Below are 23924 nucleotides of genomic sequence, written 5' to 3'. Positions count from 1 at the left end.
TCAATTCGAGTCTCTTACCATCCCCTGACAGGTGCTTTTGGGTCTACCTGTCATCAGAGAGGCTTGTAAGAGGACTGAATTGAATCAAAACGCACCGACTGATTGTCAATTCAATTATATAAAAATATTATACTCACGCATGCTTTTAGCGAACTCTAACGAGGAAATACGAAGTGACCAATATTCATGTACTCTAAACTTTTGTTTTAGATCATCTTGACTGGTTAAAGAAAATAGGAGTAAATCTAAAGAACTTAGCTCCTCAGCTTTACCCAGACGAATTACCAGGTGGACAGATGCCTCCCTTCCTATCACATCCTCCAACATTTTGGAATCCGTCCAAGACTGGTCTTGATAGCGAATTAAACTCCCAGCCGTCTTCCGTTGAAATTCATTCTGGATTTTTAGCCCATCTGAACCTAAGGAAAATGTTGACAGCAAGGGAATTATCAGTATTTTCTAAATCTGCTCTCAAAACAAACGTTATTGACTTGGTGCCGAAGAAGATCGGATCAGCGTCTGATCCACCCTTCGGACGAGGCATTTTGGTGTCTCAAACTGAGTCAGGACAAGCCATTGTATCTAGTGTTCCTGCTGCAAATGCAATTTATAGAGATGTTTATACGTCTGTGTTCAACAGATCTTTTATGTTACCTTTTACCTTTATTGTTCATAATGCACAACAGGATGCGTTCCATTTTGTTAAGGATGAGACGTGGAAGGCCAATGATGACAAAGGTAAATATTTGTGGTTAAATACTGTAGGTTTTTTTTAAACTTTTATATGTAGTAGTTAGAAAATATTAAGTAGTTTAAATAACTTGGGATGGAACAAGATAATAATAGTAATATCGTATGGCATTTTTGCCGGGGAGATCCTTTCGGATAGTTCCAGCGCCAATTACATCTTTAACCCTGTTTCAAGTAACTAGTGTCGATGTACACTATCCCAGGGGGACCGACGGCTTAACGTACTCTCCGAGGCACGGTGAGACGGCTCGTGTCATTATTGGAAATGAAAATGGTTTGTCTTTGGCAGGGATCGAACCCACGTCTACTGGCGTATGAGGCCAGCGTTTATGCCGTTACCCACGGCCGCTCACATGGAACAAGAATAACTGCCTGAGGAATGGACAGAAACAATACTATGCCCTATTCACACAAAAGGAAATATGGCCGAATGTCAGAATTATCGAGGCATAGCGCTGCTCAACATAGCGTATAAAATATATGCATATTAAGAATAGATTAACAACGAAAGTTGATAAAAGCGTAGGAGAATATAAATGTGGGTTCAGAAAAGGCAGAAGTACAGTACAACCTGCCACATCCGGACCTGTCATATCCGGACCTCCCCATATACGGACGGTTCTGCCGTCCGCATCTACCGAACTCTACCGAGAAAGGCAGTCCTGCTGTTGGACAACGCACCCTCTTATCCCGACCCAAAAGAACTAAAAGATGGCGAAATAAAGTGTCTTTTTTGCCCCCAAATGTGACATCCCTCTGTCAACCTATGGATCAAAGCATTATAATATCTATAAAACGTGTCTATCGACGAAAGTTATTGACGGCGTTGATTGCTGGAATGTATGAAGAAGAAAACGTTTCAGAGACTATAAAAGAAGTGGTCTTGATATCCGGATTTTTTCATATCCGGATCGGTCTGTCGCCACATTGATCCGGATATGGCAGGTTTTACTGTACTGTTGATCAGGTATTCACACTACGAGAAATACATGCTGAAAGTTACGAATACAATAAAGACACGATGGTTCTTTTCATTGATTTTAAACAAGCTTTCGATCAAGTCAAAAAAAGGAAACTATTCACAGAATTGCAAAATATGGATATTTGTCCAAAGTTTACCTATTAGAATAAGTCAAGATAAACAATAGTATAACAGAAAGATTTGAGGTCAAACAAGGAGTACGGCAGGGTGATCCATTATCTTATACAGTGTGTTTGCGTAACTTGGAACCATATGAGAAACTTTTTTAATATCAATTTTACGGAAAAAAGTTATTCTTTATAAAGTGCTCTGCATAGTCTAAAACCTAAGATGCAATCATCAGATATCAACTTTTATCAATAATATACGAGGTATGTTCAAAAATATGCATTTCGCTCAGGAGTAAAGTGCCTTTATATTTCACAATATCGAAAATTGTTATTAAGAAAAGTTGTTTGTAATTAAAAATTATGTTATAATATGAATTTACACTCTTCTAATTGAAAAAAAAATTGAAAATTTTTCTCAAATTACGGATATCCAACGTCATTTTTATTTAAGATAACTCCATTATTATTAACTTTGCGAAAAAAATTTTTCTTTATAAAAATGTCTGAATAGTCAAAAAACTGAGCTGCAATCATAAAAAACCATTTTTTTTTCAATTGTATACGAGGTATGTCAAAAAATATGAATTTCGCTCAAGAGTAAAATACCTTTATATTCTCCTTTTCATGAACATTTTTCAGTGCGTCACAAATTATAGAAAAAAAGGTAAGTCCGTGATAATACACATTTATGACATTTATTCTAACGTGACATTTTAGTTAAATCTGACAGTTGTCAAATTTTATTTTCAATTTGGAATAAAACCAAATCAATTGTGTCTATTGCATTTATAAAATGGTATTTTCTTTCATTTGTATAGTCTTATAAATTGTACAGATTATATTGATAATATTATTATTGTATTTAATAAATAATTCTTTTTTGATTATGGCGCCATCTATCGACAACTAGAATAATCACCGAACTAGAATAATTACCGAAGTATTCCCAGACGTGCCTTTTTTTCTGTCACATACAATTTAATGCGTTAGAGAGAAATCGAAAAACTGTGACGCACTGAAAGATGATCATGAGAAAAAGAATAGTTCACAATATTTCAATTAGAAGGATGCAATTGCAAACTGAAACATAATTTTTAATTCTGAACAACTTTTTATAATAACAAATTTCAATATTGTGAAGAATAAAGATATTTTACTCTTCAGCGAAATTCATATTTTTTGATATACCTCGTATAAAATTGACAAAATTTAATATCTTATAATTGTATCTTGGTTGTTAGACTATGCAAAACTTTTTATAAAGAATAACTTTTTTCGTAAAATTAATAATAACGGAGCTATCATAAATAAAAATGATGTTGGGTGTCAGTGATTTGAGGATCATATTTTTCATATCTTTCATATTCATATTTTTTGACTTACCTCGTATAAAATTGACAAAATTTAATATCTTATAATTGTATCTTGGTTGTTAGACTATGCAAAACTTTTTATAAAGAATAACTTTTTTCGTAAAATTAATAATAACGGAGCTATCATAAATAAAAATGATGTTGGGTGTCAGTGATTTGAGGATCATATTTTTCATATCTTTCATATTCATATTTTTTGACTTACCTCGTATAAAATTGACAAAATTTAATATCTTATAATTGTATCTTGGTTGTTAGACTATGCAAAACTTTTTATAAAGAATAACTTTTTTTCGTAAAATTAATAATAACGGAGTTATCATAAATAAAAATGATGTTGGGTGTCAGTGATTTGAGGAAAATTTTCAAATTTTTTTTCAATTATTCAATTAGAAGAGTGTAAATGCAGATTATAACATAATTTTTAATTACAAACAACTTTTCTCAATAACAATTTTCGATATTGTGAAATATAAAGGCACTTTACTCTTGAGCGAAATTCATATTTTTTTGACATACCTCGTATACTGTTGATAAAATGTGATATCTGATGATTGCATCTTAGGTTTTAGACTATGCAGAGCACTTTATAAAGAATGACTTTTTTTCGTAAAATTGATATTAAAAAGGTTCCAAGTTACGCAGACACGCTGTATAATGTTTAGCAGAATATTAGAAAAGGTTATACAGGAAGCAAACATTAATCGAATAGGTCTGATCTACCACAACAATATCAGTGCTTAGCATTTCCGGACGATTTGTAAATCTTGGCTAGAAGCAAAATAGAAGTGATAGAAACAGTGATGAAACTCGAAGAGAGGGCAGCAACCAAAGGATTGCATATAAATGAAGGGAAAACGAGGTATTGAACATGAACAAAAATAAGCAATTCGTTCGAGGGTAATACATAGCAATAACAGCAGCAAAGGAAACACAACATAAATTCGAAGAAGTTGAAAGATTTGAGTAGGTACTTAGGAATTGTTTTCTCAAGAGAACCTAACTGTGAAAAAGAAATACAGAAAAAAAAATTATGCCGGGCACCCTCGTATGCTCTCAATGGGTTGTTAAGAAACAAAAATATTTCCCGAAGAGCAAAACTAAGGACATACAAGACCGTAAGAAGGCCTTTAGTGACATAAATATGCTTCTGCATCATGGGTTACAACAAAAAATACCAAGAGTTGTTATTACTTTGGGAGCGAAAAATACTCCGCAAAATCTTTGATAGGAAAAACTTAAATGGGCAATGGATAAGAAGAACAAATAACGAGCTAACTGAGCTCTATCAAGAACCAGAGAATTGTTCCATTTAGAATTCCCAGAATGGTACTATTTAGTACATTGGTAGGCAAAAGGCGAAGAGGAAGACCGAGGTGAAGATGGAGCAACGAAGTTACTGAAGATATGAGAAGACTTAAGGTAACAAACTGGGAAAGAAAAGTAACTTACAAAAGGGAGTGGAAAAGAATAGTACATCAAGCCATGTACCAGGCCACAAGGATGAAATGCGTATAAGCAAATGATGGTCTTTATCTGTCTTTCTTATTTTTCGTTTACTCACACAGTTGAGTATTCGAGTTCAAATTCGCTTAAGTTTTTACCTAGATAGATTGACGTGTTATGGAATGCAATTTTTATATTACTCAGGTCAGTTCATATTTGCAAATAATATAAAGCACAGTATTAGCTGTTACCTGAATTGACTTCAAACGTAAGAAATAATTTCGTTTGCTTGATAATTTAATGAGTTTATATAAAATCATTTTCAAAATATTTTTATTTGATTTTAGGTCAGCTAAAACGTCTCCAAGGTCAAGTAAACACAACATTCCATGAAATCGCCAAAGAAAACGGCAGTGGTACCAACTACTTCGACGTAAAAATCCATGGATCTAACGTAGTCATCAATCTACGTTACGGCACAACCATAGAAAAAGAAAAACAAAGACTGCTCCACCATGCCAAACTCTCAGTTATCAGAAAAGCTTGGCACAAGGAAAAAGAATGCTACAAGAACGGTTTCACCGGTAGCGTTGATTGGAGTGTTAGTGAGTTAGAAGAACTTTCAAAGGTCGGGTACGTCAGCAATTATGAAGGGGAGTATATCCACGATGTACAGCAATACCCAGAACTTGCTGAAGACCCGTATAATGTGAAATTCGTAAAGAAACAAGTAGAATCTACGAAGAAACGAAGAAGGAAAAGAGAGTTAAGAAGAACTTGCCAAGATCGCTGGTGGTTCACCTTCGCAGAGGTATGCTAGTGAAACAAATTCCAAAAAACTTGACATGAAAGTGAATCGTTTCAATTAACTAAGTGTGATGTACCAAAAAAGAAAAAGCTTACGAAGTAAGCCTTTTATACCAAAGTCTATTTGTGTAAGAATTTCAAAGATGCCAAAATGTATATTATTTATTTAAAAATATGTTACCTATATGTATGTGATTCAAAAAGGTTTCTCATGGATTTGGCCCAATCAAGCTCTTTTTATAATTATTTCACATATGACTGATTATTGATTTGCCAAATCCATCTCGTACCTATCTTGTATATATTTTACATAATTATAGGAAAAAAGGCAAATGAAATGTATAGTTGCGATTTTCAAGAAACATTTTTATTGTACTTCCGAAAATTTCACCTGAACCTTTATACTTCTAATAAACATAACCATAAGAACAAAAAGTAGTCAAAATCCTTTATAAAATCTACATCACAGAACGTTCTCGAAGTAAAAAAGTTCATCATCAGTGCTGTTAACAGGTTTTACGTGCTTGAGCCACCAAAATATAGGAGTAAAAACCCTTTAAATGTTGTACAGTTATAGAGAATTTGCAATGTTTATATGAAAGGTTTATGGGTGAGGTTTTAAATAATCCTAGATTTTACATCAGGCAACACAGGACTCACTGGCAACAATCAGCACAAAACCGTGAAGTGTGGAAACAATTGGGGGAGACCTATGTCCAGCAGTGGACGTGAATTAGTTGGATGATGATGATGATGAACACAGGACTCTCCACAACACGTGGGTTGCTAGTTCAGAGGGCAGCAACTATTGTTGCCAGTTGCTACAATAACCAGTAATAATAACCAGTTGCTATTTAGAGTCTGTAATGTGAGAAGCCAAGACGGGCCGGACATGTGATAAGAATGGGAGACGATAGGCTACCGAAAAGAGCACCGAATGCTGGAATGAAGGGAAAGAGACCGGTTGGAAAGCCAAGAAAGCGCTGGGAAGACACAGTAAACAGCGACGCACAAGCCCTTTTAGGAGTCCGTATATGGAGAAGAGCAGCCACAGACAAGCAAGGGTGGAGGCAAAAAATAAAGGAGGTCAAGGCTCAATTTGAGCTGTAGTGCCGTAGAAGAAGAAGAAGAAGAAGAAGAAGAAGAAGAAGAAGAAGAAGAATGTGAGAAGCATTGTTGAAGAATACTTTACAGGATTATACTCGTCCAGTGTAGCAAAACCCGAAACCCAGGATATGTAACGGAGAATACTAAATGTAGGATCTGAAACACTATCAGAAATTACTAACGAGGAAGTTATAACTGCTTTAAAATAGATGAAAAATGAAATAACTCCTGGAAACGACCGAATAACAAAGGACACGATTACACCTAGAGGTCAAACCATTTTGGAGGCAGTTAAAATCTTAATGAACAAGTGTGTCTTTGAGGGTGTTATTCCAACCTATTGGCAAAATGCGCAGGTACTTTTACTACACAAGAAAGGAGACAAATGAAAACACAAACAACACAAAACAAACACGAAAATTACAGACCAATAAACCTGTTGCCACATCCGTACAAACTGCTTACCATAAATAATTACCAACAGACTACCAAAAATTACTAGACTACCAAAAGATTACCAAAGGTAGTCTATTACAGACTACCAAAGCTTATACTACCATAGAACACCTACAGACAATAAGAACACTTATCGAAAAGTATAACGAATACAATGAACCTCTTCATTTGGCCTTTGTGGATTACAATAAGGCATTCGATTCCATAGAACTTCTGGACCGTATTAGAAGGAATGAATAACGCAAGAATTGATTCCAGATATAGAATATTCCTAAAATACATATACGGCAAGGCAACTAAGCAAATAAATGTATCAGAGGGTCTAATAACAAGCAAAATAAGAAGGGAGAGAGGTGTTAGACAGGGAGACCCTATCTTTCCAAAATTATTTACTCTTGCATCAGATGTGTTCAAGAAGTTAAATTGGAAAGGCTGAAGAAGAAGAATAATGTGAGGTTCTGCCCTCTGGATTAGCAACCCACATGTTGTCGGGAGTCATGTGTTGCCTGATGTAAAATCTAGGACTATTTTAAACATCGCACTTAATTTCAAATAAACATGTAAATTTTCTATAACTGTAGGTACATATAAAGGCTTTTAATCCCTATATTTTGGTGGCACATACATGTAACACTTGTTAGCAGCACTGATGATGAACTCTTTAGTTCGAAAACGGGCTGTGATGTAGCTCATTAATGGATTTTTTAAATAAAATGTACAGCCAAATAATACAGCCAAAGGACAAATATTTCGATGTTTCTCGATATCTATGTTATAGAATACCAATAAACAAAAATTATATTTCCATTAAACTAGCGCTTTGAGAAATCTATTATCAAATCTAAATAAAATTTTGTATACATCATTGTAAGATGCTGATGTTCACACCGTTATCCCAGTTTCACACACTAAGAATTTGAACGTGCGGTCGCTAGAACCCTCGATGACATTCCAATGGTGGCTCAAGCAATCCCATGGTAACTTTTACGTTACACGACGACTTCACCCAACGTTCCAACAAGAGATGTTGAAAAAGTATCTATTCGTTACAAAGTACTCGTTACTTACGAATTCCGAAAGTAACGATTACTATAAAGAAAGGCAAATCGTTACTTTGATTACTTCGTACTAATCGTATCAGAGCAAGTAACCACTATTGTATCTACAACCAGGACACTTGATTACTTTCTACCAATCGTATCCCAGCGAGTAACGGACGGGACCGGTATTTTATGAGTGTTATAGAATATCGTTATCGGTATGAAGCGTTTTAAGTGTGTGAGTGTGAGAAGATAGAAGATGAAACAGAGGGAGGTATAATGGTATACGTAAAATATGTAATGTATGTCATTAACAAAGATCGAATGCGAGAACCCTATATTTTTAACTAGATCTACGCCATTTGCCGATGTAGATTAGATAATAGATCTTGTTATATCGGAATACCTATACAAAATACCTACCTACTGAGAAATACGATTCTCGATATGATTACCGGTACTCAAATACAAAAGTTACAAAAGTAATCATAGTAATCAAAGTAAAGAATATTTTAAATGATTACTTTATACAAAAGTAACGATTTGTAACGAATACTCGAAAGTAACTATAATCAACATCACTAGTTCCAACTGGCGTGTAATGAGAAAGGTACCATAGGATTGCTCGAGCCACTATTGGAATGTCTTCATGCGTTCCAACCATCGCACGTTCAAATTCTTAGCCCGTGAAACGACGGTTATGTTTAACTTCAAGTGAAGTGTTTTGAAGTACTTTTAAAAATTTATATTTCCCATTTAAATCATCTCCCTTATATTAGAAGCATAATCGAGTACCTACATTTTATACACAGTAATTGCTCTCCATTGCGTAAATGTCGCTATATTTTGTTTCTTGAAAATGTGAAATGTCCCTAGTGCTGCTGGGTCAGTAGTCAGAGGAAGTATTGAGTACAAAGTTCGTTTGAGGTACCATCTCTTAAAATTTTTAAATATTTTTACTATGATATTAAACTAGATACCTAGTATTTACTACTTATTGTATTCATATAAAACAACAGATAAAAAATTATGAGGGAGACTTATGTCCAGCAGTGGACAAGCGAAGATTGAATGATGATAATATATACATTTAAGTGGCGAGAATAACATTTTTTTTTTTAATTTAAATTAACATGTCTAAGAAACAAAGGCCATTGACACGGTTACAAAAGTAAGGATTACAGTATATTTGAAAATAATTACAATGCGAGCAAATGATAAGAACTTACGAACAATATCTACATGGCGCAGTATTTGAGAAACATTATCACATTATTAAAGTCACTATTGTCACTAAGAGTTACGGTTAGGTCAGCATCCAGTTTGTGAAGTCTTCGTGTATTGGTGTATAGATGGCCTCAACTAGTATGTGTTTGACAGTGACACGGGTATTGCTTATATGGCACGAAAGATGATTGCTTTGACTCATCAGGTAACCATGCGTAAGACGGCAATGTCCAATTCCTAGTCCTCTTATGACAACTTTGTCTCTTCTACAATGTGCTGGTATTTTTAAGGTAGGGATTCTGGGTTGAATATCATGAAGTTTTGAGCTTGTTCTATTCCAGAGGTTTTACTAGGCTCTCAAGCACATTTAATTGACTGTATATTGTAAATCTACTCCAAATTTAATAGTCTCTATTGAAATATCAAAAAGGGATGCCTTTTTAGCTATTTGATTTACATTTTCATTTCTTGTAATATCTACATAATGTGATGGAGTCCAAAAAATGTTAGCCAATTAATTTTAATTAATTAATTAATTTTAATTGGAGGCATGCTTTGTGGATAGGGCTTTTCATCGATTTTCAATTGTTTCGAGCTTCTCTCATATGCTATATAATCTGTGTATAATATTAATATACACGGATTCTACGACATATGACAGAAGCTCGAAACAAATGACTGTGAACGAAATTACTTTGAATTAATGGATTTTGGAAGTAAATATTCCTGATAGATAAAATAGGGGGTAGTGAGTCAGAATAACAATGACATCTTGAATATATCAATATCTTTCAAACTGGTTTACAGTTTATTTTAATTTTAATTTGCATGTAGTTGAGTCTTGCACGCTTTGGTCATTTAGTATCTCCAGCCTCATCCTGGTCCAGATAATCTCTGACTCACTGTCAATATGGAGTGTCATGTAGTCTTCCCTCTGTATAAGACTTTGGAGTCCAGGATTGCCCAGTGCTCCATCTTCAGTTCTGCCTTTTGTTAATCAAGACTGCTAATGCCACATTAAACTTCCCACTTTTGCTCTCTAAAAAGTAGACCATCAGAGTTCTTCAGCCTTAACCATTTTTTATTCCATTTTTTCTTTAAGAAAGGCCTCTGTGTTATTAATGGTCTCTTTTCTTCCATATATCAACCCAAAGTAACCGTCCATGAGTAAACTTCCTTGATACAGAGAAGCAAATGGAGATTCTTCTTCTTCTTACGTGCCTATCCGTTGGCGATCAGCATGGCTATCCTTACTTTGCTTGCTGCTATTCGGAACAGTCCGGTGGTAGATGTATTGAACAACTTTCTCAGGTTTTGAAGCCAAGAAATTGTTCTTCTCCCTGATCCTCTCTTTCCAAATACCTTGCCCTGAAGAATGCCTATTCATTCATCATAATATGGCCAAGATATTCTAACATGCACTATATTTGATTGATTGTGTTAATAGTCTTGCATTCCTTGTCCATTCTACGTAGGACCTCAACGTTAGTCACATGATCCAACCATGAAATTCTTAAAAGACGTCTGTAACACCACATATCGAAGGCCTCGAGTTTTCTAAAAGAAGCTTAAGAAAGTGTCCAGACCTCTACTCCGTATAATAACGGAGAAAATACATAGTATCTGATGATAGAGTTTTTGATACCAAGAGGTAAATCGTGATTTCTGAAAAGAGACTTCATCATTACGTCTTCTTGCTTGCTTGCTTGCTCATCTTGCTTTTCCTATTCTCTGTTTTATTTCAATAGGTATGTGTAGCTGCCCACTCTGTCAATTGGTTGTTAGTGAACCAAAACCCGTGTATTTAATATTTTGCGCTTACTGAGTGACTTACTACTTCAAGTTGGAACAATACAATGAAAAATCTTTTAACTTTTTTAGCCGTCTGTTTTTCTATTTGTAGCATCCTTTGTCATCATGTGTTTGTTAAATTGCTAAATAAATTTTGAACTAATTAGAATAAATATCATTATGAATATATGGATATACATATGGTATTAAATTTTATAGAGATGGTATTTCTAAAGAAACCATAAACTCTGAGAACTGGTCTAAATTATTAAATTAGCCAAAAATGATATGAAACTACAATGATCGAAAATGGAAAGGAACTTTAGAGGTATCAAAAAATTTGTAAATATAGTCCAGTTATAACTTTTTAATAATTTAAAAATTGAAAGAACGAATTTATCTTAGATAGGGTGAATAAAACTATTAATCATATATGTTGTATTGCTTTTACTCATTACCGATATATCATTGTGACTGATCTATGTTGAAAGATATTACGAAAACCAAACCTTATCTGCTATTTACCTTGCCGTTTCACAACTCCTTTGATTTTTATTTTATAGTCCATTCATTCATGGTAAAATATTGCAAAACCTTCGAATTTTAAAAAACCGCTAGGATTGACATGAAATTTAGCATATAGCTAACATGTCAAAGAAAAAAGTGATATTGTGCCCATGTGTGCTTTTGCCCCGGGGGTAATTACCACCACTTATCGGGGGTAAAAAGGCTTACGTTCAAAATAAGTCCGGAGGTGGATAAACTGACTAATTCTAAGCAACTTTTGTTTTGTAGAGTTTTTTAACTAAGTCTATATTTTCCAGTTATTTGTGAGCGAATATGTTCATTTTTCAACAACAAAAAACCACGTTTTTCGCAAATAATTCCAAAAGTAAGGATTTTCAGGGGTGATTTCCACAGTTTTTTTTAATAAAAAAAACTATTTTGAGCGTAACTTCTTCTTCTTCTTCTTTAGGTGCCGTGTCTGTAATCAGACATTGGCCGTCATCATGTTTACAATTTCCTGAAATCTCTCTCTATCGGCTGCTGCGCGAAATAATTCTTCTACTGTGCAGCCACACCATTGTCTAATATTACGCAGCCATGAAAGTTTCTTTTGACCAATCCATCTCTTTCCCTCCACTTTTCCTTATATTATAAGGCGAAGCAGATGGTATTTAGGGCCTCTAATTATACTGCCGAAGTATTCTGTTTTTCTCCTCTTTATGATGCTTATGAGCAGACGTTCTGAATTCAGCATTTGAAGAACATCTTCATTGGAAGTGTGCGAAACCCACTATATCTTTAGGATTCGTCGATAGCACCACAATTCGAATGCTTCTATTTTGTTTAGCATTGTGGTTTTTAATGTCCATGTCTCACAACCGTACAATAGGATAGACCACACATAACATTTCAGCACCTTCTTTGGAATATTCATCGACAAGTTTCTGTTACATAAAACTGGTTTCCAGGTCGTAACTTATTTACTTTTAATTCTAGAAACTTAAAAAAAAACAAAAATGAAGCATTTTTTAAACACTTTAAAAAAGTTGTGATGAGTTGTGCTTCATTTTTTGGTTATTTTACGTTAAAATATTCGATTTGGAATTTGACGAATAAGAACCTACATTTCATTAGCTGCAACCCTGCTTCTACTGGGTCTATGAACTTCATACATACACAATTATTTTTACCATGAAGAGAAGTATCCATATTTCACAAATAATGTGGTCTCGAGGTAACAAAGTACAAAAAACTCGAAGAATTACCATAAATTTCTTTTATTAAAAAGATCAATAAAATTGGACGCGTTTCGGCTCAACAAGAGCCATCATCAGCATATAAGTACAGAAAAACAAACATCAAGAACTGACCAGAACAGGAAGGAGGAAGAATCAACTAGATTAAAAGACAAACATTACTGCACAAACATTCTTTGGTTGTTCTGTTAAGCGATTTTTACATTATTTTATAAATAAAAAAGTAATTGTGTAAGGACATCTTCATGTGGAGGACAATGTGTTCGCAAGATGGTTCCTCCACATGAAGATGTCCTTACACAATTACTTTTTGAAGTTATACTTCTTTACGCGCGATATGAGGGTGAATTTTTGTATGTTAAAACCTACGATCCCGGCGCATGCGCATTATAACTTTGTTCTGATTGGATGTTCAAATGACATGTCAAAAATTATCCAATATGGCAGCTGTGGTTTGGACGGTTGACGGTTTGGTTATGTATGGTTGTTGCGTTTTAAAATTTGTGGAAAGAGAAACAACAAAGGTTAGTTAATAGTTATACTGCCTTTTTAAATAGTTTTCATATTATATTTTTGAAGTTATACTTCAAAATGTTTTAATGTATGTATGTATCAGTCCAGAAAAGGTGTGGAAAGAATATATTAGTGTTTTTAAATATATTTTTCTACAAACGTGTTAAAAATGCAATTTTTAGCACTCCATATGAGCGTTAAAAATGCTACTTTAATGCACTAGTGCTTTAAAGTTTTTAAGGCACTGCAATTAAAAGTGAATTGTCAAATTGTGAAACGTCAAAATATTTATATTTCATTTATTAACATTAATATTAATAATACAACTTGCGCAATTTGAAAGAAAAAAGTGGTTTAAAAGGTTTTTTATTATAATTTTGTGTCTTTGGATTTGTCTTCCTTGGGCGTAAAATAATAATACATCTATTTTTATATTTGACTTGTCACCGTGATGTATAATTATGTATATCTGAAAGGTAAATTGCATGCGGCTTGATGGCCTTGTTGGTAGAGAATTGGACCAGAGATCAAAAATCGCGAGATTGCGGGTTCAAATCCCGGACGATTTATACTTTTTTCTTTTTTTTTAATATTTGGCACTGTTTGGTTCATTTTTGGTAATTATTGTTAATTTTTTGTATTGTAACTGTTAAGTAGGTATATTTATTTCGTTGAAATTATATTATAATAGAAGTATAACTTCTTACGTGCGTACAAAGTACACACACATTCTTTTTTTATTTATAAAATAATGTAAAAATCGCTTAACAAAACGACCAAATAATGTTTGTGCAGTAATGTTTGTCTTTTAAACTAGTTGATTCCTCCTCCTTCCTTTTCTAGTCAGTTATTGATGTTTATGTTTTGTACTTATATGCAGATGATGGCTCTTGTTAAGCCGAAACGCGTCCAGTTTTATTGATCTTTTTAATAAAAAAAACTTTGTGGTACTTCTTCGAGTTTTGTGTACTTTGTTGACTCCATTATTTTTACTTTTTTATAAGCTTATAAAATACTTCTGTGTTATTTGCGAAAAACCATCTAAAACAATGTTTTTTTTTGTTGTTGAAAAATGAAGGTGTTCATTCGCTAATAACTCGAAAAGTATTAACTTAGTGAAAAAACCTATAGATCAAAAGTTGCTTAGAATTAATCACTTTATCCACTTCCGGACTTATTTTGGACGTAGGTAGATTTTTTTATCCCCGAGAAGGGGTGGGTTTCACCCCAAAGGCAAAAGCTCACATCGGCACAATATCACTTTTTTCTTTTACATGGTAGCTATATTATGTACGCCAAGTTTAATGTCATTCCCAGCGGTTCTTTAAAGTTCGGAGGTTTTGCAATACGGTACCGTGAGTAAATAGGCTATAATTTTTATTTTTGTACCTGCAAATATATCAAAAATATGTATATTTTCACTCTGAATGCGCCTGCCACATAGTATATTATTCTGTGTGCTATCTGTTGATTATTAAGGTAATGGCTGATCTTGAGTAACATTTTCTTGTAGACTATTTCCTTTTTATCAAATAAAATGGAATTTTTTTGAAAGTTTTTATATATAGCTACTTTTTATATGTGTATTTTTCATATTTCAAATGAAGACAGTAGAACAACAAAGATAGAGAACAGCTACTACAGACTCTAATCGGGCAGATATTGTAATAAGTAAAAATATTGGGAGAATAGTTTAAAAAATTTGTAATTTTTAATTTTGCTTTTATCTAGACCGACCCAGTTATGGATTTTTTGTTTGTGACGTGTTCTGTCCACGATATTTTCAGAATTCTACACAACTCCCAATTTTGTCATTGATGCCGCATTCAAGGTCGAAGCTTCCATTTCATAAAGCAAAATCGAGAAATGATAGCACCTAGCCAACCTAACTCTTAGCTCGAACTTCAAATCTCTCATTTTGTTAAAATTTGCTCTAGCCTTTTCTATTCTGCTTTTGATTTCCTGAAAGTAATCATTTGTAGAGTTGATCATTGTGCAAAGATATTCATATTGGTCTACTTGTTCGACATTGGTTCCATTTATGAGAATATTCTTGTTATTTCTTTGAGTTTTCGATATTCTCATAAATTTTGTCTTCTTGACGTTCATTGTCAGACCATATTCTTGTCCATCCTCCGCTGATCTGGCCACCAGTTTCTGAAAATCTTCAATATTTTCAGCTAAGATAACAGTGTCATCCGCATGTCTAATTTTGTTAATGGGCATTTTCTTCTACGCCACTTACCTATATTGATCTAGATTGTAAAATTAATTATTTTATATTGACTCCTTAAATGGTTTTATGGTTTCCTTCTTCTTTTCTAAAATATTTTTTAAAAGGAAAATGAATGTACTTTGATGGCTATGAAATTTATATTAGAGGTAGGTGTTTCTTCTACTTTTCTCTTTCTTATTTTGTTGGCATTGTACTGCATTGGCTATTTACCTTTTTTAGACAAGACAAAGAAAATTAAACTGCAGAAATAACCAGAAGAATAATATTGACTTGGATAGCAGTGGTTAAACTAAGCTTTGTTATAAAAGATCCAAAAATCCCTGTTAATTTAAGACCAAAGGTATTTGACACATGTACCCTTCCTGCCATGACTTAAGAAATGGAGACCATGATACTTACAAACCAATCTCTCAATAGACATAGAACAACTCAAAGAATCACATTGAGAGACTTATGATAAATGTAAGCTTAAGAGATCATATGAGAAATGAAGATCTAATAAGAAGAACCAAAGTAAAAGATGTTATCGAAATTATCGTAAAATCGGCAGGATATGTGGCAAGAGAAAGCGAAGAGATGTGGACAAAGATAATACAATGGCGACCAAGAACATAAACGAGGCATAGAAAGACTGCAAAAAGGTGGATCGACGACATTAAAGAAACGGCAGGTAAAAACTTGCACCAGACACCTCAAGACAGGCGAATATGGTTAACACAAGGGGAAGCCTATGTCCAGGACTGGACCAAAAGAGTCTGCTAAAAAAGAGAGAAAAGATTGTTAATGAAGTGTAATGATTTCCTGAAGGTAGCTTACTCATATCAAAACGTGTTATGTGTTTCTGTTCGATTACTTGTAACGTATTTCTTTGGTATTATTTGTTTTTTCATTAGATCTTATATATATATCAAAAAAGATCCTCATCTTATCTATATCAAATTTTGAGTTTATAAAAATGTAAAAGTGAATACATAGACCAAGCAAAACTAACACTATCGGAAAGCTAAAGTTTTTGCACACTTCGGCTACAGGCTATCTAGCTAGACCTCGTTCTTCTTTCATGCCTCTCTGTCTTGTGCATTTTGCATCCATCTTGACCTGGCGTGTTTCTTCAAGTTATCTGACCATCGCATTTGTGACCTTCTCCTTTTTCGTTTGTGGTTCCACGGTCTCCAGTGTACAATCATCTTAGTCCATCTTTCATCCTTCTGCCTTAGCATATGTCCGACGAACTTCCATTTAAGTTTTACTACTTGGGGTGAAACATATCTCACTTTTGTTTTGTTACGGATCCATTCGTTTCTTTTCCTGTCTAATAGTTTAATAAAAAAAACCATGAAATCCTTTATAAAAGGTATATTTGTTAAAATCCCTATACAGGACTACATCATAAAACAAACAGAACTAGTTTTCAATCGGATGACTGATAATCATCAGTGTTTCTTGAATCGAACATGCTAACTACCAAAGTAAAAATATTAGGATAAAACCCTTTAAACTTAATCCGTCATAGGAACATAAAAAAGATGTGATTTTACACATGGATGTATAAAATATCCAATGTTTCACTCTCGAGGTACCAATGAACTAAATTTGACTTGATCACATCATGGCTAGTAGACTTGCTTCACTAGAAACATTGGATATTTTATACATCCATGTGTAAAATCACATCATTTTTATATGTTCCTATGACGGATTAAGTTTAAAGGATTTTTACCCTAATATTTTTACTTTGGTGGTTACCATGTTCGATTGAAGAAACACTGATGATGATCGGTCAACCGATTGAAAACTAGTTCTGTTTGTTTTATGATGTAGCCCTGTATAGGGATTTTAACAAATATACCTTTTATAAAGGATTTCATGGTTTTTTGTAATAAATGGTATACAGCCAACCTCAGGAAATTTTTCCTCGTGGATTGTTTAATAGTTTAATGTTCAGCATATGTCTTTCAATGGATCTTTCTGTCTTTGCTATTTTTTCCATATTTTCCATTGTAAACGTTCAGGTCTGAGAGTCATATGAGGACAGGGAACACCTATACATTGATTGAAGACTGTTGTTTTTAGTTATTGGGGGTATTTTCTGTTCTTTAGAATATGAGACAGTTTTTCGAATGACGCCCAGACCAATCTTATTCTTCTCTTTATTTCTTCGGTCTGATTTTCTTTATATAATTTAGTAATTTGTCCCAGATATACATACTCTTTGGCTTGTTTCATTTTTGTTTGTGCCACTGTAATTATTAGTTCTTCTTATTGATTGGTCATGGTTTTCGTTTTACTGCAATTCATCTTCAGTTCTATCTTTGTCGATTCTCTACCATCATTCTTTGTAATTCTTAACTTTTTTTGTTATTACAATATCAGACAACAGTAGCTTGCAGGCTACTTAAAAATGAAAGCAAAAATCGTGAATCTAAATACAAAGCTTTTATTATCTGCTAAAAATAAGCTATATAACATTTTGCGCTGTTTCAATATTCTGCCCAACTTTTTACTGAATGTCAAACCCTACTATATTAAATTTTTAAAAATATGTTTGATATTTTCCTCTCGTCTATGTAGATAGAACCCTAATGTTCATTGATACTCTAATATATTATCTACATTATGTATGTGTAGCTAGTATCAACAATTTTTTGCTATAATATATGTCACGTTGATGTTCCATATAGAGATGACTATAATAAATGTTTGTGTGTGCAATTCTCAATAGACTTACAAAAAGTCATCAGTAGCGGATTTTGGAAATGTTACTCAAGAAACTCGACCATTTCCTTTAGTAAACTCATAGTTTGAATGTTATATATGTTGTCAACAGATCCGTAACATTTAACATTGCTGGTAATTGTTTATAATGGGATATGATGTTCATTCTATTTATGTAATCCAGATGATTATTTATTTGTACAGAACTTCTGTTTATACAATTTACGCTAAATGAATTTATTATTTTACTAAACGTAAGCATAAGTATTATGAATGTTTTTTGAAATAAAGAAATTGTTTTTTATCTTTGTCCTTCATTTCGTATTTTCCCTATATGTACTACAGAATAATGAAGAATATCCGAGTCGTTCTCAATATGGTTTTAGAAAAGGTACAGGCACCAGAGAAGCAATTATGGGATTGACACTGATGGCAGAAAGGTATCTTCAGGTTCAAAAACGGCTGTATGTGTGCTTTGTCGATTATAGAAAGGCCTTCGACCGTATCAAATACGGAAAATTGATCGAGGTGCTAAAAGAAGGCGTTAAGGCTGCATTTTGTCTCTACCATTATTTAATGTATATTCTGAACATATAATCAGAGTGTGAAGGATCTTTCGAATATATTTCAGATCATTCTTTGACACTGAACAATGACACCTTTCAGTTATGCTTTGACATTCGACGTGAACTTATCGTTCTTTAACACAAAAACAGTTGTATTTCGAGAAGTGTCCTAGGTATTTTTCGTTAATTTTAAAAAAAGTTGCCAATATTTTAAAAGAAAAGTGACAAACTCAAAATTCTGATCTTTTTCTCTGTTAAATCAGATATCATAGTTTTTTTGGTTTTGCCTCTTACACAATTAGAAACATTCACTTGTCCACATTTTTCGTTTTTAATTTATAAATTTTAGCAATTACCGTTTAAAATTTATAGTTAAATTAAGATCTAAAAAATCTACTTCTGTCTCTCCTGAAAAACGTGTTTTTTTTTTTAGTTGGGACACTGTTCTTCCGGTTGAGCGACATGATAAATTGATATTGAAGCGATAAATTGATATTAAAAAGAATACGAGATAATTATAATTCATTATCATTTCAAGTATTAGTCAAATAGAATGTAGTAAGTCTAATCATCAGCTAAGTACACCCTTTAATATTGCACGTAGTGAAATAATAAAGAACAGATGAGTATTTAGTGTATTCCTGATATCCAACCCCTAGCAAAGGGAGTTCACCCTTATAATAACATAAGAAATTCTCTTGAAGATCGCCCTGAAGGTGCCGGAATCAATGGAATCATCATTAACAATGTCAGATAAGCCGATGACACCGTAGTATTAGCGGAAACGGAAGACCAACTAAAAATATTGATGAATTATTAGAAGAAAGTCACAGTCTGGGCTGGGACATTAACTTTTCCAAAACCAAAATTATGGTATTCCACAAAAACCCCCATGAACAAATTACACCCAACAAATAAATAGTATCACAGTATGAAAAACAGTATGACGTCAACAAACTGAATTCATTTGAAATGTGGATGTACCGCCGAATGTTAAGAATAAGCTGAACCAGCAGAACTACAAATGAAGAAGTACTGGAAATAATAAACACACGTCCTCATCTGGTCAACACAATCAAAATTAGAAAAACGTCATATTTAGGAGGCATAATGCGCCATAAGGAATTTGAACAGGTCCAGGTAATATTAGAAGGAAAGATCAAAGGTAGAAGGGGTATAGGAAGAAAGAAAAAATCTTGGCTACGAAACATCAAATGCACCCGTTTGGTAGAAAAAGATCCACAAGGCAACATGGAGATTAAACGAAGGAAGAACAAAATCAAATAGATGTTTTGTTTGATGATAAACAATAATCCGAAGGCAATATAACTTATACGAGAAAAATAAAGAAATAGTAAATGGTAGAGATGTAATATCTTTCATCAAAATAGGTAGGCTTCTCTGGGCTGGACGTGTCAAGATCAAATGAAAATTACCCAGCCACATTAATCCTATTAGAGGTACCACTAGGAAATATGAGTAGGGGTAGACCAAGGCTGAGATAGATGGGTAGTGGTGTGGGTGAGGCCACGAGAAAGATCGGCGCAGCAAATTGGCAATGATTGCCAACAAAAACAACTGGGGAAGATCGAGGCTCAACTACAGCTGTAGCACAACTGATGATGATGATAATAGGAGTAAGAATTATGAGAGGACCAGATAGTGACACGGACCATTTTCTAGTTACCGCCAAGTTCAGAAAAGGAATTTCAACACAAACAATAGATAAACAAACGAATATCGAACTTTGGTATATAGCAAAGCTGGAAGAAAATAGGGAAAAACAATATCAACTGAAAATAAGAAATAAGTTTCAGGTTTTGGAAAAAAATGAAAGTGAAGATGTATATCAGCAATGACACTCTATAAAAAGAATTCTTACAGAAGTATCAGAGAAATGTATCGAAAGAAAAAAAAAAAGGAAAAATGGTTTGACGAATAATGCGGAAGAGTCCTAAAATAAACAAAAGAAGAATGAAAATGTATAAACATTTTCAATTTCTTTGCAACACGAAAATGCAGCAGCTGCATAATGCTCTGGTTAAATCGGAGAGTGCAGGAAGAGTCTATACCGGTTTCGGAGGTCTTTTCCCCCTCATCAGTAGTCCCATATCCTCTTCTCTCCGATTTCCCCAGGGCAGCACACCTTGGGACCTTCCGAATTGCAAAGAAAGAAATGTCACGGATGAACTAGAGCCATCTACCGAAAAACAAAGTAAGTTAACAATCGAAGTGGCACAGAAAACGACAATAAATATCATTACCATACCACCAGATTGACAACAGGTGGAATACTTTCTTTGGTTACACCTCCTGAGATTTTCAAAATTTATAAATCATACAGGATGCCGAGGAAATTAAGATGAGAGAATTTTAAATAATTCACAACTCATCTACTCAGCGTGGTAAAAGTTCCAACAAGAAAGATTTGGCGAAGGGCCCAAAGTGTGACGCCTGAGGAAATCGGAGAGAAGAGGATATGGGAGTACTGCATGATGAGGGGGAAAAACCTCCGAAACCGGTATAGACTATTCCTGCACTCTCCGATTTAACCAGAGTATTATGCAGCTGCTGCATTTTCGTGTTGCAAAGAAATTGAAAATGTTTATACATTTTTAATTCATTTACTCTTTGTAGGAGTATTAAGGAATCTTTCTTGTTGGAACATTTACCACGCTGAGCAGATTTTTTTTTTAATGTTGTAATATTTACAATCTGTCCTCAACTAAGAACAATTGGTAAATTATTTGACAAAAATTGAAAATTTGACCTGTAGAGGGAGATCCAGTGATCACCCTCTTTACATAAATTAAATTAAAACAAATTAAAATAAGTTTAGTTATCACAGATTATTCGAATCTTCTTGCTAGGTCCACTACTTTGAATCTCTTCAGGCGTCGTACATCATTGTGGTCATCAGTGAGGTTGCTGGCTAACTCGTTTGGATGAGATTCTAATCTCTTGGAATATTTTTTGTAATATTCCGTTATTACTGTTTTTATGGATGGCACATTGAGGTCTTGCTCGATCACATAGTTTGGCACGTATCAAGGGGCATTCAGCATTGTTCTGGAATATCTGCAATATTTCTAGGTTAGTTTGACTGGCTGTCCCTCAAAGTTGGATACCATAGGTCCACACTGGTTTTAATATAGTTTTATATATCAGCAGTTTGTTTTCAAGTGATAGTTGAGATTTACGACCGATGATCCAGTACATTTCTCGAAATTTTATTCCTAGTTGTTTTCTTTTTGTAAAAATGTGTTTTTGCCAAGTTAATCTCCTATCAAGATGGATTCCTAGGTACTTGACAGTATCGGTTTGTGGAAGTTGCGTTTCATTTAGTGTTACAGATTGACAGGTTTGTCTTCTCATGGTGAAGGTTACATGGATGGATTTACTCTCATTCGCCTTTATCTTCCATTTTTTAAGCCATATTTGTATATTATTAAGGTCTTTCTGAAGGGTTCTGGATGCTGTATTTGGATCATGGTGAGAGGCTAGTACAGCAGTGTCAATTTATCATGGTGAGAGGCTAGTACAGCAGTGTCATCAGCAAAAGTTGCACACGTTGTTTTGTTACTTGTGGGTAGGTCAGCAGTGTAGAGCAAGTACAATATCGGTCCCAAGACACTTCCTTGTGGTACTCCGGCTTTTATTGGTCTTAGGCTTGTGTATTCATTATCCTGCTTGACTAGGAAATGTCGGTTGGAAATATAGCTTTTTAGGATTTGATAAAAAGGATGAGGAAGGTTTTTCTTTAGTTTAAAGAGCATACCAGCATGCCATACCTTGTCGAAGGCCTGACCAATGTCCAGGAATGCAGCAGAACAATACCTTTTATTTTCTAGATCACTTCTGATGTGTTTTACCAGTCTATGTATCTGTTCTATCGTTCCGTGTTGTGTTCTGAACCCAAATTGGTGTTGGGGAATTAGTTTCCTTTCTTCTATAACTGGGGATAATTGAATGGTGGGCTACAACAATGTTGTAAGCCACAGCATCGCGATTATGCAGGAGATGAAAAAAACAAATTGACAATCCAATTATGAACATACGGATACCAACATTGCGGTACGAAAAACTCAAGGAAGGCAAAATATTTTTAGCCAGATTGAAAGATGCTCGCATTGGTCTTTGGATATACAATAATATTGCATTAAAACCTCACTTTGACCCAATATGTCGCCTACAACATTGTTGTAGCCCACCATTCAATTGTTTAAGGAGAAGTTTTTCCAAAATTTTTGATAGAACAGGTAGCAGGCTTATTGGTTTGTATGAAGTCACCTGAGTTTTATTTTTCCCTGGCTTAGGTATGAGAATAATTTGAGCAACTTTCCATTGTTCTGGGTAGTAACCTAGCCTAAATATTGCATTAAATACTTGCGTTATCATTTTCAGACCTTTGCATGTCAATTGCTGCAGTACTTTCCCGTTGATCAGGTCATGCCCTGGAGCTTTTTTGGACTGATTTCACGCATTTTTAATTCATTTACTCTTTTGTAGGAGTATTAAGGAATCTTTCTTGATGGAACGTTTACCACGCTGACAGATGAGTTGTGAATTATTTAAAATTCTCTTATCTTAATTTCCTCGGCATCCTGTTTGATATATAAATTTTCAAAATCTCGGGAGGTTGTAACCAAAGAAAGTATTCCACCTGTTGTCAATCTGGTGGTATGGGAATGACATGTATTGTCGTTTTCTGTGCTACTTCGATTGATAACTTACTTTGAAAAAAAGAATGGATCTGTGGAACCCATCAGACGAAAAATTTATAAAATTCAACAGAGAGCCGTACCTAGAAGAATACTAAGGAAAAAAGAGAGGCAATATCTAAAAGTTGAAAAGATAGAGGAAGAACATAGACACAATCAAAGTAGAACATTCTACAGAGAGGTAACACAACATAAGGGAGACTCCTGTATAAGTACACCCAATTTCTTGAGAGATAAAAATGGAGAAATACCGCAAAATCAGATGTACGTATTCAAGAATTTGTCATCAGATATCCCTCATATACCTTTCAGAACCTCCAA

At 34.1% G+C, this 23924-nt stretch overlaps 1 protein-coding gene across 2 annotated transcripts in view; it reads left to right on the top strand.

Annotated features, from left to right (window-relative positions):
* LOC114333661 (teneurin-a) overlaps nt 1–18620 on the top strand; it is a 499544-nt gene extending 480924 nt beyond the window's left edge. For both annotated transcript variants that reach the window (XM_050653925.1, XM_050653924.1), the window contains 2 exons: nt 211–738; nt 5009–18620. In XM_050653925.1, coding sequence (XP_050509882.1) covers nt 211–738; nt 5009–5481 — 1001 coding nt within the window. In that variant the 3' untranslated portion in view covers nt 5482–18620. The remainder of the gene's footprint in view (nt 1–210; nt 739–5008) is intronic.
* Nucleotides 18621–23924: the final 5304 nt, after the last annotated feature.

The sequence above is a fragment of the Diabrotica virgifera genome, chromosome 6, assembly GCF_917563875.1.
Source record: "Diabrotica virgifera virgifera chromosome 6, PGI_DIABVI_V3a".
In the NCBI taxonomy this organism is placed as follows: Eukaryota; Metazoa; Arthropoda; class Insecta; order Coleoptera; family Chrysomelidae; genus Diabrotica; species Diabrotica virgifera.
Note: the sequence above shows the minus strand (reverse complement) of the source record. Positions and strands in the feature narration are given on the sequence as shown.